The sequence below is a fragment of the Abrus precatorius genome, unplaced genomic scaffold (assembly GCF_003935025.1).
Source record: "Abrus precatorius isolate BTA unplaced genomic scaffold, Abrus_2018 Scaffold10, whole genome shotgun sequence".
In the NCBI taxonomy this organism is placed as follows: Eukaryota; Viridiplantae; Streptophyta; class Magnoliopsida; order Fabales; family Fabaceae; genus Abrus; species Abrus precatorius.
The window spans coordinates 7259304-7277654 of record NW_020874292.1 but is presented as its reverse complement, the minus strand read 5'-3'; the positions used below and the strand labels follow the sequence as shown (position 1 = coordinate 7277654).

The 18351-nt window shown below is 29.3% G+C and overlaps 1 protein-coding gene across 7 annotated transcripts; it reads left to right on the top strand.

Moving 5' to 3' along the window:
- Positions 1-10260: 10260 nt before the first annotated feature.
- Positions 10261-16613, top strand: LOC113852425 (two-component response regulator-like APRR5). 7 transcript variants are annotated; one of them, XM_027482687.1, is made up of 10 exons: positions 11072-11434; positions 12879-13040; positions 13140-13270; positions 13389-13544; positions 14059-14230; positions 14318-14410; positions 14531-14654; positions 14886-15651; positions 15746-15904; positions 16255-16613. In XM_027482687.1, the coding sequence occupies exons 1-9, from the start codon at positions 11200-11202 to the stop codon at positions 15857-15859; spliced, it is 1953 nt and encodes a 650-aa protein (XP_027338488.1). In that variant the 5' UTR covers positions 11072-11199; the 3' UTR covers positions 15860-15904; positions 16255-16613. The 7 variants fall into 7 exon arrangements, with proteins under 7 accessions (XP_027338482.1, XP_027338483.1, XP_027338486.1 ...); XM_027482682.1 differs by lacking the exon at positions 16255-16613 and adding an exon at positions 10265-11041 and having other exon boundaries at positions 11162-11434; positions 14318-14654; positions 15746-16189; XM_027482685.1 differs by lacking the exon at positions 16255-16613 and having other exon boundaries at positions 11022-11434; positions 14519-14654; positions 15746-16189.
- The last annotated feature ends 1738 nt before the right edge of the window (positions 16614-18351 follow it).

Genomic DNA, 18351 nt, shown 5'->3' with positions numbered 1-18351 from the left:
ACACTAGTTAAGGATGGCATGGTACAATATGTAGGAAGAATATAAGCGTACCTGTCTACGTGTGGGAGGAAAATGATCTCCCATATTGTGTGTGGGAGACTAATAGCTTGTTGAGGTGAGCTGGATCCATATAGACATGCCTTTTGCCAAATGGCCCATGAATTGTTTGAATGATTGTAGTGTGACTCCTCAAGTTTCTACAAGCAAAGTCAAGTCGATATGTTGGTTGGTCGGAATTAAAGCTTGATTGGCTCACCTTGAGGTAGCCAAGCTCTCTAGGATATGTGATTCAATATACTTTGACAAAAAAATAAATCTATGATCTATGATACAATACAAGTCCAGAACAGGGTGAATAGTAGGATGAGACCACAATTATAGCATATGTTTGAAAAATTATTAAAATCTCGTTAACCAAGTTTGCATGTAATCTAATATTTGAATGAATTGAATAAGCAAAAGCAAACAACTATCTGCATGTTGCAACGAGTTAACGTCAACAATTAATTTCCCAATATTTTAAGACATGGAAAATCTAGGAAAGAATTAATAAAAATGCTAATTGGCGTCACTTAGCATGAGTTACACGGACAACATTGACATATTTTCCGATATTAGATATACAACCCAACCACTAAATGACTTCTTTGTTCACTGATGCCATAGAAGAAGGCTTGGAATACTCACCGAAGGCCATTACAACAAAGAGATCGAGCACTATGCGAAGGTGAAAAAATAGCATGTACTTCCATGGTTATCTAAATATGAGTTTATTAGTGGTCTGTAAATATTAGCTGGTTATTGAGGATTTTACTGGTTTTGTTGTATTTAATAGGATATTATTTGTAATTTTCGTCATGCTTTTGCTAGCCGGTGAACATATTTTGTGGGTGTTCTTCATGTATGTTAGTGGAAAAGGTATATTGTATTTTGTGTATATGGGTGGTTTGTAATATAATTAACAAGTAATTATTAGATTCTTTGCCGTCAGTGTCCTATAATCGCACTCAAAACAATCATCCTTATGTTATAATCTTATCTGTAGATCGGCTAGCATAAACAAAATTTGCATTCCATTCAAGATGATATAAATTGGAATTGAACGTCTAATGCATGTTTAAATAATATGATAACCAATCATCAACAAAGTTATTATGAAAGCAATCATTATTATCCTAAGTAGAATCTTATTAAATTTTTTTTCATCTAGATTAATCCAGATCCAACTTAAGTTACATAAAAATTCAAATTTGAGAATTGCTTAAACGATATTCAGCCTTCTGCCATTCAAATTAATTCTCATTAGCTTATCAATATTTAAGAATTTTTAAACTTATACTAATGTATCTTTCTTTATATATATATATATATATATATGACTTCTTCGTCTTCAACTCTTCAAATTCTTCAAGCTCTCTGAATATTCTAGTAATGTCAACGTTGAGGCCATAAATGTCTTTTTTGATGGGGTTCTTCATTGGTTGCATCTCAACTGAGGGGATTTTAAAAATGGACACGGGTGAAAATTTCTTCCAAGATCCTTTCCCGTGTTGGACTTCAAAAGAATTGCCTCCAAACCATCCGGTTTTTTAGGGACTGTAGTAGAATAATATATATATATATATATATATATATATATATATATATATATATATATATAACTAAATCTATTTGTAATTCAAATCCAACGACATCAAAGAAAATCAATAGAAATTAAGTTCCATTAACTTGCAATTGAATATCCCACATCGGGGTACTATATGTTCAATTTACTTAATATGTTTTATGAATATCTTTTTAAGCATAATAATTAGAAAAATGAAAGAAAAAAAAAGACAAAGTTTATGGGCATTCTGAAGATGTAGGAGATGAAGATGAGCTTAGATCTGGACAAGTAAAATGAAACAAACAAACTGATCTGTTTGTAATTTTAATTCTTTTTGTTATTAGTTATCTATTTAATATATTTTATAACAAATTCTTATTCATTAAATTAATTTATAATTTTCAAAATAATATTTTCATTATAAATATAAAATATATAAGAATTGTATTATAATTTTGTTAATATAAAGACTTATAAATATTTTAACTTTTATTTACATTAAGGTATTTTACAAGTTGTCTAAATTGATATTAGCCACGTTACACTTAACTTGTTAAATTAAAAGCCATTATTCAATGGTCCATTTATGGTAACAATTTCAATCCTTTATCAAAATTTCTATCTTTTTCATTTTCATTCCTTTCAACCAAAGAGTATTTTTGTTGACCCTGTATAAGACTAAGTTAAAACTTTTTTTTTTTTTACTTGATTGAATTTAAAAAAAGACGATTCTGCAAAAGAGAAACGGTAAAGCATGTTTGATTATTATTTTAAAAACAGTTTTTTATTTTTAAAAATAATTTTTAGTAGTTTTTGTTTTTAAAAATAATTTTTAATATAATTTTGTACTAAAAAATATTTTTAAAAATAAAAATCTATGTTGAAAACAGTAATCAAACATACTCTTAATATTTTTCAAAAGTAGATTCAACAAAGTATTCCCCATGCGGCCATTATAATGGCAAGTTGCTTTTCTTTGATTTTATAACTACTTTCAAATGGTTCAACATGAATATCCAATAATATATAGTGCTAAACCATAATTTATTAGCTGCTTGATTCACAGTCCAAATCGATTAAGATGTTCAATCTGATCTTAGATAACATGGAATTTATGTAACGTGAAATCTTAGTAGTAAGTTATAGAATAAAAAAAAATATAATTTATCTTAATTACTTAAAAATGAATTTTTTGATAATATCAAATACTTGTTCCTAGATATCTGGGTTACTGCAAGTTTAGTGTCATTTGGTTAGAGTTATTCTTATTGCAGTTGTTGAAATTTGTTGTCCCAAGATAAGAAAATGAAAACTTAAAACTCTTAACAGTTGTTTGGAAAAGATAGCTTTAGTGGGAAAGAAAGTGATCGAAAGGAGAAGGGAAAACAAAGTAATTTTTTTTTTATTTTAAATTAATATATTTTAGATTAATTTTTTAAAATAAAGAATATATTTATCATTATAAATAATATATAATTTTCTCACTTTAAAATTAAAAAATATATTCTCTTATGAGTTATCTCTTTTCTTTAAAATCATCTCTCAAACATAGAAAGTCACACTATTGTCAAGCATATATTGCAACCTAAAAAACCTATAACAAACACTTTGACTTACTTTATTTTAGACAAAACTTAATTTAATTTATTATCAAAGCATAAAATAACTTTTTTTTTTATAATAAAAGTAGATAAATTTTTTTAAAAGATAACATTCATTAAGTCTATAACCCGTACCAAAAAAACCATAAAAAAGCTTTCCACTATAAAAGCCAGGATATGGTTAGCAAGAGAATTTATGATTGAAAATTTTCCTCTCCAATATACGTTGTCACTAATTTTATCATTAATATGATTTCATGAATTCAGTAATGGAAAATTATTTTTTTCTATTTTTAAAAAGAAATTATTCTTATTACAAAAATTGTGTTGATCTAATTAATTACTATATTTATTCAATAGTTTATTCTCAAATTAAGATATTTGTAAATGCATTTATCAAGAAAGTAATAAGTAAAGTTGACGATATTAATTGACAATTTATTTTAGAGAAAATATAGTACTGACTCAATTAAAAGTAGCATAGAAATAAAAGTAAAAAATATTCAAAAAAATTATAATTAAAAAAAATAAAAGAAAAAATATCAAAATTAAAGTATAAATTAAAATAAAATAAATTTATGGAATATAAAAAACTAAAAATCCTAATTTGAGAGTGTTCACATTTTTCTGTGATTAAACTTTTATTTTAAAAGTCATCTAAATCAAAGTTTGGGTTAGTTAAATTTAAATATAATATTAAATTGAATCAAATTAAATCAATATTTTGCAGTTTAATTGGAATTAATTTGTGTGTGTGTGTGAGAGAGAGAGAATATAATAAAAAATAATATAAATATATTACAATCCAAATCAGTGCAGTTTGTTTTAATTTTAATAACGCAAACTGAAATCCAAACTCAACTGCAGTTAATGATGCAATTTTTTATTTATGATTTAATTAAACTTTTTTTAAAATTAGTTTGACGGTTTAAAAATGGTTTGGTTTAATTTTGAAAACCTATAATTCTTACTTTCAAGATAGTTATGTTACTTTTATTACATTAAATACATTATTTTTTAAAATATTTTATCTTACACATTATTACCTTAGATAACTTCTTTAATTTTTTAAAATTAATTATACAAAATTATTTATAATCATAAAAATTTTGTCTTTGAATGTGTATAACTTTATCAAAACAAACATTTACAAACCTCATCTGCAACTCTTTTTACTATTAATAATATACTTGCATAAAATATTTTACATTTATAACTTATTTTAAAAAAATTTAAAATATAAAATTATTAAAAAAATCTATTAATATATATATATATATACAAAATAAAATTTTCTTATATTAGTATAAATTTTAAATTTTTTATATTTTATTTAATTTTTATCTAATAGTTAATAAATTAATAAATTATAACTTGTTATATGTAAGTTAAATGAATAATAAATTTATACTAATATAAATATAAAAAATACTGCCATGCGTATATGTATTAAAATTCGTTATAATATTAAAAGTAAAAAAGCAACTGATACAAGAAGTTGTTTAAAGTTTCCACTTGGTTGGCAATTCACCCACCACTTCTCGTCTCAAATACTTACAAGTCCCTAAGTTTACCGATCTATACCTAAACTCACGTTTCCTTCGTAAAGAGCTAACATTAACTCCCTATGTTATTTTTAACGAGCTTTAATTTCCGTAATCTATTTATTTAACAACATTTTGACTCTTTAAATTTAAGATTTATTTATATATTATTTATTTATTTTGCACCCACCAGTATAAAATTCAAATCTTGCAATTTAGAGTCCAACTTGATTTTTTTTCCTTGAGTTTTAGAATCCTACCTCCATTTCCTTAGTTCTTTCAATGTAATATTTTAATATTACATTAAAATTATGGACATACTCTGTTGAAGAGCGTAGGTAGATTGAATTAATGAACTTTCAATTTGAATAACTAATTTATCTAAAAATATCTTGATATTTTAAAGTGGTGCTATTTTTGTTTATTTTTAATTTACTAATGTGTTAGGTTGGACCCTCTTGTCTAACTTTGTGCAGTATTGTTGAGATGATGAAGCTAAATTAAGTGGTGTTGAAAAAGTTATGAAAAAACCTATGAAGACATAAAACTTTTGTGATGAGAATTGAACATACTAATCACACAATATCCTTGTGTTTTGAAAATGAACATGAAAAAGAGACGAAGAGGTACCAAATTAATGTGTTATGTGCGTAGAATGGGACGTGCAGGATAGTGCCTTTGGGTAAAGTGCAAAGATATGATATGTAAGCACTAAATGACAAAAAAGGATCTTCACAAATATTATTTTTTAAAAAATGAACATAGATTTAATTTAACAATTTAAGATAACGGAAAAATTAACACAGTATGAATAAAGTTTCCGTACAATTTATCTAACATTTTTCATATATTTATGGATTATTTTTATAATTTATTTCCATAATAATAATAATAAGTGTACTTTTGCACGTAAAAAATATAGTTCGTAAAGTGCCCCTCTTTTAAATTTTGTAAGTAGGAATGTTAGATACGGGTCAACATTTTTACCAACAAAATTAATGTCATTATTACATTAAAATAACAAAATTACATTATCGATCAAATTGCCATAAAAAATAAATTAAAATAAAGTCTCATTAAAACTTTAGTGATATATATATATATGTGAATAATGGTCTTACTTTTATTATTTTATTCCACTTTTCATCCTTATATTTTATTATTTAATAATTTTATCTCACAATTTATAAAAATATAATATATCGTTCATTTATTTAAATTTCAAAAAAATATTGAATATTTAATAAAATTAAAATTTTTATTATATTTTACATATTTTTATTTTTGTTTAAATATTGATATATTTTTATTAATTCATACAAATTTAAATTTAGATACAGTGTTCTAAAATATAATTAATTTTTAATTAATTTTACATTTTATTTATTTAAAATTTGTTTTTAATAAATTTTTATTATTAATATATGAGATTAATAATTTTATATAACTTTTAAGGTGAAAAATTTACTTAAAATGATTTTCCAAAATTTAATTTTATTATTACAAATTATTTTTTACATTTAATATTTAATATAAAAAAATTAAATCATTAATTAATATTATTTAATTCTAATAATAATTTACTAAGTAATTTATTTTTTTATATAATAAATATCATGAAAGACACATTAAAAATAAGTGTATTTTTAAAATAAAATTAAAATATTAACTAATTTTTTTAGGAAAAATAATTTAATTAATTTTTATTATATTTGAGATCAGAATAAGTAATTTATTATATTTTTATTAATAAAATATTGAGATTTTAATTAAAATTTATAAAAAATATAAATATAACTAGTTAAAACTTGGAGTTTAAGTGGATGAGTATAAAGTAGACACGCGATACTTAGCATCTTTAAATCCTTTCACAGAAATCCATGGTGCGTGCTTGGTGGACATATCACATCATATGGATGTATAGAAAGCGAGATAGATCAATTATAATAAAAAGTATGTATTTAAATAATAATATTCTTAATTAATTCTTTTATATTTTACTTATTGTGTAATTTTTAAGAAAATTTAATAATTGGCCTTGTAAAGAAAAAAGAAAGAAAATGAGGGAACCAAAAATATGAGCGTATTGCATAATTTCAAACTCAGTTGACAATTCAAATTGTGCAGCATAAGTAACTCAACTGATTTGAGGAGGAGGTGTTGTTTATGCAATCAAATAACAATTATGATAGTTTAAGTGTAATTTGGTGGCTGTCAAAACCTCAGAGTATATTTTGTCCCCAAATTGATATATTAATTTCACTATTACTTTTTTTTTTTTTAAATGTGAATCTTTTAGATGAAAATTCTAGATTCTTTCCCATTTTATTCATTATAGATTTTGTTAATTTGTAGAAATCAATTACAATATATGTTTAAAATTTTATCATTTATTTATTTAGAAATTACTAAATATCGATATTGTTATAGTTTACAACTTCATTATCTTTGAAATTTAAATTTATTTTTTATTTTTGTTGATATTTAATTCAGATTTTCTCTTGCAAATATTACTTCAACCCATGTATATTGTTTTTAATGCGTACCGTGTTGATATTTAATGAAGGGCCATACGACTGACTTCGAGAAAATTATTAGTTTGGTGTTAAATTAGTTTTCTTTGATAAAGTTTTTTGTTTGATAAATATTAAATTGTTAATATAAATGGTGTGAATCTATACTAATAATATAATACATTATAATAAAAAAAATAATCGGTAATGACAAGTGAATTAGTTTTTATTAAGCAATATAAAGTAAATGAAATATCTCTTTAAAGAATTTATACCCTAAATATTAACTACTTAATTTATCATGATTTGGACTGGCGTTTAAAATGAAGATTTCGATTATAATTATTGAAGCTAAGATAAAGTAAGGTTATCTCTTGCTTAAATTTTAATTTGCAAATAGTTTTAAGCTTTGATTCCTTTAAAGCTTTATTTAAACAATTAACATTCGTATAAATTCAACTCTTAAAAGAATATTGAAGAACAAATATTAAAGTGGTCAAAGTTTAAATCCTTAATAAATCATTTTTCTTTCTAAATTAGAGACACTAAGACAAGCGTAATGTTTTATAATTATTGAGATATCATAATTAGTAATTATCTTTAAATTATCTTTAATCATGTTATATTGCTATAATTTATTTTATGTAAATAAAGGCCTAACGTTATGAGTGGTCAATTCATAGAAACAATAAAAATAAAATAAACAATCAATTGAAATCAATGATAAAATGAAATCCAAACTTATATACAATTTAAGTTGAAATTTTTCATCTCTTAACTCAAGAAAATTAGAAATTTTATAGTTAAAAAAAAAATAAAGCTTACATTCATGATGATGAGATATATTAGTGTTCTAATATTTTGCTTCCACAAGCTTTAGGCCCCAAGGAGAGAATCACGTATATATATCAACTAGCATCTCAAACTATAATTACGATGGATTTTAGGCATAGAAACTTGCGCAAGTAAACAAGACAACCAAGACCTACAAGTAATTACGCTAGGTTTTAATTAGTTAATTATAATTGATTTTTCCTATAGTTATGCTCCCCTATCAAGTTTGATATCTTTGATTACTTGTTCTATTTCCTTAATTTCGTGTTTTCATACCGAGTCTATCAATTAGAGACATAACAATATAATTGAAATAATTTTTATCCATCAGTAAATCATACAAAAGGAATATGTAGTTTGATTAGTGAAAAAGAAAAAGAAGGGAAATATAATATTGAAATGAGGCTGAAATATGATGATGGTTCCACCATGAAAAGCTCCAAGGAAAAGGAATTTGGTATGGTGGGAGGGTCAGAAGCGGTCCCGTCCTTACCTTAGTTGTGTAAGTATTTGATGAGCATTGCAACATTGCATTCAGTCCTGTTGCTTTCATCGTAGCTTGCAATAAAAAAGTTGAGGCCAAATTTAAATGGTTCATCGCCATTTGCACATGCTCTCATGCACGTGCCCTTTCTATACCTGCTTACCCAATGTAGATTGCATAGAACTAACGTTTTCTTTTCCCTTGTCGGGCACTACACCATTATAAGTTATTTTCATTACTAACCTCACCATTTAATATTCATTATAAATGTACTCAGATCGTGTTACTGCCACACATATTAAACTTTTTCTAATCTCATCACACTTGGATTTTGCTTTATCTCTTTCCTCAACCCAAAACCTATTCTATCAACTGCTCTTCAAATAACTATGCCACTTAAATCAAAGCTATTTCTCTAAATCCTTAGGGCAAAAATATTTCCGTTCAAATCAAATGATTCCTTAAATTTTGGAAACCTATAAATTTATTGAATTATGTTGATTACCGTTGTATTATTTTACTCATGTTTTTTTGTTGTTGTTACTGTATGTATAAATATGATTTGAGTGATAAATGAATATAAATTAAATACTCCATCCATTTCAATTTAACTGGTGTTTAAGTTTTCTTTTACAAAGATTAAAGAAAATTATAAATAAAGCTAACAAAATAATTCTGCTAAAAGTATTTTTATCATTTATTTTACTTGTTTGCCGAAAAATCAACCCATATATAGAAAGTCTAAAAACCATTACATTTATTATTTACTTGAGGCAGAATTTGAATAAACATATAAATGCTTCATCTAAATCTTAAAAGATCACTTAATATAAAATGAAAGGAATAATTAAGTATCCTAATACCCTCTCCATTTCAATTTTTTTTTCTCACAAATATTAAGGAAAATAATAAATGTTTCAATTAGTAAAGTAATGGTACTTAATTTTAAATGGACAGAGTATTAAAATATTTGAATTAAAAGTATACAAACGCTATTTGTTTTATTATTTCTTGATTAAAGTTTTGAAATAATATATAATTTTATTTTTTGATTTAAACTATGTTTATTTTATTGCTGTGCTGTATATTTTGTTTACAAACTTCCTATTTGATATGTAAAGAAAAAATAAATAAATAAGAGAAAAATTATAATATTTATTTGAAGTAATTATATATAATATTAATTAAGGAAAAGTTATAAAAACTAATATTAAGTTTTAGAACAATAAAATTTTAAAATATGTTCTCATCGTTAGTTTTCTCCTTTTTTTGTTGTTTCCAATATCTTTATGTCAAAAAGGCCTTAGTATTGAATTCTACCTATTGAAAAATATAATCAGAATGCTGTCATTCATTTAATACACACAGCAAAGGGGGACCTCAAATATTTTGCATACGGCATATGGCTATCTTTATTGTAGGGACATAGTCTTCTAAGCTTATAAAATTGTAAGTTAAAAAGCGAATTTAAGGAGAATTTAAATTATAAAGAACAGGAATTTAAAGTGATAGTATTGTTAATAAAAAATAAACAAAGGTAGACTATGTGTCTCATGTTATGACAGTTGTCTATTTTGTTTTAGAATATGGGTTTCAACGAACCAAGAGAAAAAATCTCCTCCTTCTAACCCTGCATCGGAAAATAGTATTTATTTAAAGAGTAGTTAGGGGATATGAGAAGAGAAATAAAATAGTTTAGTTAATAAGGGGATAAGAAGGGTGTGGGATGACAACAAATAGGATATCTAAAAGTGTGCCTAGGTTTATTTAACGTCACCCCACGCTCAGTGGGTGAGCAGTGAGCACGCACTCTCTGTGTCGAAAGGTCAAAATGGTGAATGTCTGAAGCACAGATACAGATACCATCCAACGAAGGAGCGAGTAGCGAACAGGTGAAACGGTGGAAGCGTGAGGAACTGGCCTTCTCGTAGATAGCGTTTGACAACTTCAAAGCCACAAAACGAGAGATCCCCTAGAAGGGAGCCACGTGTCTGGCTGTCGTCCATGTGATACATGGGCAGCTTCAAAGCACTAAAAAATATCTTAAGCGAGTGGGTTTAAATCTTAATATCTTTCTCGAGGTGGGGCCGACGAGGCGCCAATTGTCCCACAGAAAAAATATCCAAATGCGCACACACACACACACATATATTTTTTGATATTTTGGATTTGGATGGGAACGGAAGCGAAGTAAGAACCAAAGAAAAGAAAATAATAAAAAAAGAAGGGTGAAATAATATCCACCACCAGCACCAACCACGAGAAGCCAATGGGTTCTTGGCTTTAGATTTTTGGTCCAAAATCAGATCTGATTGATGACGTGGACCATGTGGGCCACCTTTCCGACTCTCTAGATATTTTCACAAAGGTGGATATTTTCGCCAGCCGTAGGATCAGAACCAGCTTAACTTTGCTGTCTCCTTCTGCACCCTTCGATGTGCTCGCTGTTAAACTTAACGGTGTCCATCCATCCTTACATACGTTGCCTTTTTCTTTTGTTGCTCTCTTTTTTACCCTCCAAATTTGGTTACAAACATATCTAATTTTCTGTGCTCGGTTTTCGCGAACCACCTGGGAAGATTCTCATGCTATACGGCGATTCCGATTCCATTGGAATATGGGGGAGGTGGTGACGAGTGGAGACAAGTTACTCAGAGTGGAAGAGGAGGTGGAAGTACTCCAAGAGAAGCACACGGAAGAAGAGAGTTTAAGTGGGAGCAAAGGTGAATTGAAGGGCTTGATGAGGTGGGAGAAGTTCTTGCCCAGGATGATTCTGAGGGTGCTCTTGGTTGAAGCTGATGATTCCACTCGCCAGATTATAGCTGCGCTTCTCAGGAAATGCAGTTACAAAGGTCAGTAATTTCTTTTTTTCTTTTTTAATTTCGTGCTTTTCCAGAGGATTTTTCTTTTCCGTTTCGGGTCTTCTTCAATCCTCGTTTCTCAATTCGGGTTTGTGTTTGTTTTTGTTCATTCAACTCCATCTGAGTATGGGTACTTTCTTGTTTCTTTTATCGTCTAGATTAAAACTCTCTGTGTGTGTCTGTGTTTTTTTTTTTTTTTTTTTAACTCTCTGATCTTTCGGTACGCATTATGTTGGTCTCTCTCTGCTCAGTTTTCCCTTTTATGGCTTGCGTGCTCTATTGCTTTACTGTCATGTAAGCACGTAGGTCTGATTGCTGTTATTTTTTTCGCCCTTCTTTAATCCTTCCGATTTTCAGGGCTGAAACCGTGAATTTGATTAAATGTAAACATTGCTATGTGTTTTTTGCGGTCTAAGTCTTCAATAGTATTGACCAGAGCCAATGAAAAGAAGAAAATAAGGAAGCAAAACATCAAATCGGTCCTTGAAATTACAATCGCTAGTCATGCCTGTGAATTACGTAAAAGAAATTTTAGTCCTTGATAAAATTTTAACTTTTTGTCATTTTAGGGTCCGTTAATTTAGTCTTTCAACTTTGGTAACTGTAAGGTATTTTGGTACCTTACTTGGTGCACATAAGTCAGTTTAGTCCTTGATTTTGATACACATCACTCCATTTGGTCCCTAATGTTATAACCAAATTGACTCGGGTTGTCAAAATCAGGGACCAAATCAATGATAGTTCTCTAATTCGTGTACTAAATTGATTGATTTGGAGATGCTAAGGACCAAATTCCTAGTGCTACCCACTTTAGGGACCAAATTTATTTTTGTAGCACCAAGGATCAAATTGACCGGTAGTGTTAATTTTAGGTCTAAATTAATGTTATACAAGCTATTAGTAAATCAAAGTCAACAGAGTATGATGGTGTTTGATCCATGTAGCAACTTCACCTAATGAGAAAAAGGCGTGATTGTTGCAGTAAATCAAAGTCTTCTGAATACAAATTTGATTTAAGAAAGAATTGACGTACGATCTTTGGCAATACAAAGTGCACCAGCAGCCTCAAAGCTCATAAGGATCTAATATAAAAAATTTTAAGGGAAGGAAAAGGAAAAAGAAAATTTATGTGCACAAAACGCAGGCATTTTTGTTTTTGATGTTGCTTAGTAGGTTTTTCCTTATGAGAAATGAAATAAAATTATCTATTATGTGATGGGGATCTGAGTTCTATGGAAGTCTGAGGAACTAATGGCTCCTTTCAACTTCCTTTATTTAGTGTTAGTCTCAGTAGTCTGGAAACTACAGGCTTAAACATGATAGTTGATGCAATTATTTGCAATGTTTATTTGCCATAAAGAGAAGCTTGTAATTTGAAAAACTCATGATATGCTCTTAGATCTTCAAAATAACTTCGCTCATCTGTTGTGAGCAGTGGCTGCTGTTCCTGATGGCCTGAAGGCATGGGAGTTACTCAAGGGAAGACCACACAATGTTGATCTAATATTGACAGAAGTTGATTTGCCATCCATATCTGGCTATGCGCTTCTCACATTAATTATGGAGCATGATATTTGCAAAAACATCCCTGTCATAAGTATGATACCAAAGATAAATCTTTTAACTGTTACTGAATTTTCCCACTTTGCTAATGCTTTAATTAATTGTTCTGCATTTTTTTTTAATGATTTTCCAGTGATGTCCTCACAAGATTCAATTAGCACGGTATACAGATGCATGCTGAGAGGTGCCGCTGATTATCTTGTTAAGCCCATTAGAAAAAATGAACTGAGGAATTTGTGGCAACATGTTTGGAGAAGACAATCCGTAAGACTTCTACTCACTCATTTTTCAGTTTTTTTTTAACTATTACTCTTAAATGGTCCGATCAAATGTTATTGACAACTGGTTGAAAATATAATTTATTGTTTACCTTCTCTGTCAGTCAACCATGGGCGTCAATGGCCCTCAAGACGAGAGTGTTGCTCAGCAGAAGGTTGAAGCCACTGCTGAAAACAATGCTGCTAGTAATCGTTCAAGTGGCGATGCCGCATGCATTCAGAGAAATAAGGAATTGATTGAGAAAGGAAGTGATGCGCAGGTTAGTTTCCTAGATCAAGACATTATTTTTATATTATTGCTGTTATTTGAAGACATTTGTGGCAAAGGACAAAGAACAGACACAGTCAAGTACAGTTAGTATGTAGTAACCAGACTGTGGGGTTTAGATAGATTTGTCTAATTGTCACTCCATTTCTAGTTGCTGGTGCAAATGAAAAACTTTTCTTCAGATGCTAGGATAATATGCTACTGCATTCTTTACAGTCTCCATGGTTGACTGTTTTGCTTGCTAATCTTTGTTCAGTTTGGAAATTCTAGCATATACTTGTCTGAAATTGCCCACCGGTTATTTCTTATGTAAATTTTCTTTTCAACTTCTTTGCAATACTATCGAATTTATCAACGTTTGGTATCTCAACAGCCCTCCAGAATCTAGATTAATCAAGTCTTAGTGTACTCCAAATGCTTAATGTATCTTAAAGAAAATTGCTTTCAGTTTGGATTGGCTAGATGAAGTTTTCATATAGAGACTGGTTGTTTGCTGTCTGTTTCAGAGCTCTTGTACAAAGCCTGACTTGGAAGCTGAGAGTGGCCCGGTCGATAAGGTGCAGGAATTTTCTCTGTTGAAATCCGGGGAAGCATATCCAAATGGAACAGAGACACAGGAGGTCGAAACATGTATTCGTTTAGGCCAGACATTGATGAGGCATAACAGTAATGCTGGAGGTAAATTTCTTCCCCTTTCTGTAATAATCTTTTGTTATGCTTGACAAGGAAGAATATCTGAAAATTGAGCAACTTTTATTTTTGTAGAATTAACTGTAGGTATCCACAAAAATGGTGAGACAAGCACAACTAATGGCAAGGATGGTGATCCAGAGCATTTTGGGAGTGCTAGCATCAGTGGTGAGGCTCATGACAATCACTATGTTCAAATTAACTCTTCTAGGGAAGCTATTGACTTGATTGGAGCATTTCATACTCATCCAAACTGCAGTCTCAAAAACCCCTCAGTTAATTGCACAGGAATGTTGGACTTTTCTCCTCAGTTGGATCTTTCCCTGAGAAGATCTCATCCCAGCAGTTTTGAGAATGAACCCACTGAAGAAAGGCACACCCTCATGCATTCGAATGCATCAGCTTTCAAGCGGTATCTGCTAAACTCCCTTTTCATTCTTACTTTTTCCTCTCAGATTTTAAAATCTTTTGGAAGTTACTTCCAATGCTCATAAACTTGTAGAAATCAGTCGGTTGCTTATAAACGTGGCACATTTTCCTTATTTTATTAACCTACCATGAAGGAATTCAAGGCGTATAAGTTTGATGTGTTTCTTCTTTAGAAAGGGGAAGAAGCTAATCATTAAAATGGAATTTCCTGCAGGTATACTAACAAGCCATCACAAGGCTCGCCTCCTGCAGTGTTAATTAACTTCTCCGACCAACAGAAAGAACAAAGAACAAATGGTGAGAAAAATATCTCTCATATTGCCACTGGCTGCAATTCTGATAGTTCAACGCCTAGCACGCAACGATGTATCTTGTCTCCAACCACAGTCCAATCAAAAGAATCTGAACTTGCAACCTCACACTCCCATCAAGGGCATTCATTCCCAATTCCAGTAAAAGGTGTGAGGTTCAACGATCTACGTACAGCCTATGGTTCTGTACTTCCTCCAGTGTTTCATACACAGTCTGGTCCACCATCAATGCCAAGTCCAAGTCCAGTTGTGATCCTTGAACCAAACTTTCAAGTGAATACATTTTATCAGTCAAATATGAAAGAGAGCAGTTCAGAGCAGCTTTATGAACCTCGCGGCCCAAATGGAAACAGCACCACAAACCACGTTGTGTACACGCATGAACACAAATCAGAACATGGAGAGGAGCGAGGACACATATCTCCAGCAACTGATCAAAGTGTATCTAGTAGTTTCTGCAATGGAAATGCAAGCCATCTTAACAGCATCGGTTATGGAAGCAATTGTGGCAGTAATAGCAATGTTGATCAAGTTGCCACTGTCAGGGCAGCTTCAGAAGGTAAGAATGGAGACCTCACAAACAACGGAAACTCTCATCGATCAATCCAAAGAGAAGCAGCTCTGAACAAGTTCCGCTTGAAAAGGAAAGAGAGATGCTATGAGAAGAAGGTTCATCACTATAAGCATAACCTTTGGTCCTTGTATTAAGCATTACTACCATTGTTTCCAAAAGATGCTGACTTTTTGTTATCCTTTTTAATAGGTTCGATATGAGAGCAGAAAGAAACTAGCAGAGCAGCGTCCAAGAGTGAAAGGACAATTTGTTCGTCAAGTGCATGCTGATCCTCTTGTTGCAGAAAAAGATGGCAAAGAATAAGATCATGCACAGGTTTCTGACTCACTGAAGAGGAGAGCATGAGTTGTTAGTATAGTTCTTCCAAATTTTGTTTTCCTCAATCTTTAAATACCTAAAACACTTGATCTGTATATGCTTCCTAAAACCGTTTTTTCTCATTTGCGTTTTTTCTCTAGATCATGATATATAATATACCTTGTGTAATATATCATTGTAATTTTATACAGTTTTATAGGGATCTTCCTGCCACATTATTTATTTATTTATTTTAAGGAGTTGTTTACTTACAAGGATTCGACTCACTAATTGATCATGTTGGAGCTTCTTAATTAAATACCATAACATCTTGATTTTTTACCATAACAACCAGTTGAACTTCTATATTTTGTTCAAAATTATTACCTTTCTATTTTCAGTTTACCCAAGGTGGTTGCAGGTTTCTCAAGCAAACTTTTCTTAAAGAGTGCATTTGAAAGAGTTTCTCGAAAGTGATTCCTGTCCCACTTCCACTAACCATATAATATTCCTTCCCCATAAAAGAAGAATTGAGAAATGAAAAGAAAAGTAAGATGATTTCCATTGGAAGTTGCATGATATCAGGACGCCATCTACCTTTCTAAACCAAGTTATTTTGGAGTTTGTGACTAACTTTTTCGTGTAAATCAAAACAACTATGAATAAAGTTTTATTTTTAATGTTATTGACAACTTATTTTAAATATTATTATTGATTTTATACCTTTAAAAGATTGAAAATAAAAGTTGAAGCACTTTTGTTAGTTTTGAAATTTTATTTATCTTTATGTTTTATTTTTAAACTTACAAAATTGATAATATAGGTTTATAACCAATTGTGTTGAAAACCATCGTGGGAAAGAAATATTCTAAAAAATCTAATTAAGCTAAAATAAATTAAAATGTAATGCAGATTTATTTCTTAGGAAAAAAAGTATATTTTTTAAAACTAGATGAAGAGAGAGTAGTTTAATCACATTTCGGTGAAAGTATTCTTATTAATAAAATTATGCTTGAAAAATTTTAAGAAAAATATTCTTGAAGAAACCACAAAACCTTAGTACTAATTTTTTTTCTAATAGGTAGCTTTGGGATTTATTTTAAAATGATTATATATATATATATATATATATATATATATATATATATATAGTGAAAATGAATTAATCTGACTCATTTAGATTGACTCACTACATGTTAAACTTAATAGTTAGCTAACTCAACTAACCTACTTTATAGTAAGTTTATAAAATTGCATCTTTACTCAACTCATTAATTTGGTGAATTAGCTCACAGGTTAATTGTTTATTATATTAAAAAAAATTTAATAAAAAACTAAAATAAATCTTAAAAATATATAATTAGTTCATAGGTCATCAATGTCACGTAAATCTAGTCACACAAGTTGTATAAGTCATATAAATCTCTAATCGCACAAGTTGATAAAGTTACAGTATAAAGTAAAGTGCAATACACAATAAAAATGAGTAAGAATAAAAAGGAAAGGAGATTAATTTTAGAGATTAATAATTAATTTAAGATGTAATTATAAATTTTTTTTAAATTTAAATTATTAATCATAAATTAAATTTAAAACTCCTCAGTTAACCTTGGCTCATTACGAGTTGATCTGTGTTTGTTAATGGGTTGACATGGTGTAGGTTAAAAAAATTCGAATGATATAGGGGTCAATTTTTTAATAATCTAACTCACTAAAAACTAAAAATGGGCCGAGTTATCCCACTGATCAAAGATCACTTTGGCAGCTCTAACAATTCCTTTTCTCACGCTAATATCCGAGTTTGGGGATCCTTATCACCTGAAATTTTGAATTGCATAGTTGAAAATTGTGAAGTGATACTTGCGTTCAAGAATTGATCGCAGCAATAAAGCATTAAGCATCTCCATTCTCCCTTAAGTTTGTGGACAAAATTTGAGAAGAAACGTAGACAGAATACATACAACGTAAATGGACAAATGCTAGTAGCCAAAACCAGGGGACCCTTCGGAATTCTGGAAATAATAATGCCAAAGGTTGTCCAAAGTTTAAACAATTCAGTCCCCCACCATCCCCTTTTCCTCGCTTGTACTTCCCAACAACCAAATTTCAACATTGTTCACTTTGCTTAATGCTTAGCCAATTTCGTTGCTTTCTTGGGTTTGTTTGATTGCTAGGGATCTTCACTCAATAAACAGTTTTCAAAGCACCAACATAATCAATCATTATGTTTGTATACGGAACAAATCGTTTTCAATTAGTGAGGTCTCAAATTAAAGTTTTGAATAATTAGAAAAAAGTTGTATTTTATGAACAAAATTGGGAGTGTTTATGGTCCATGAGCAAAGACATAAAATAAACAAAAGAAATTGAGAAACAAAAATGAGAAGAGGCAAAACCACTTTGATGGGGTCATCAACTTCTCTTGATTGAAGGGATCAATACACAATAATAACTGAAAAAGGAACTTTTAATGTCAAACGTCTCTTCTATGAGTGCCA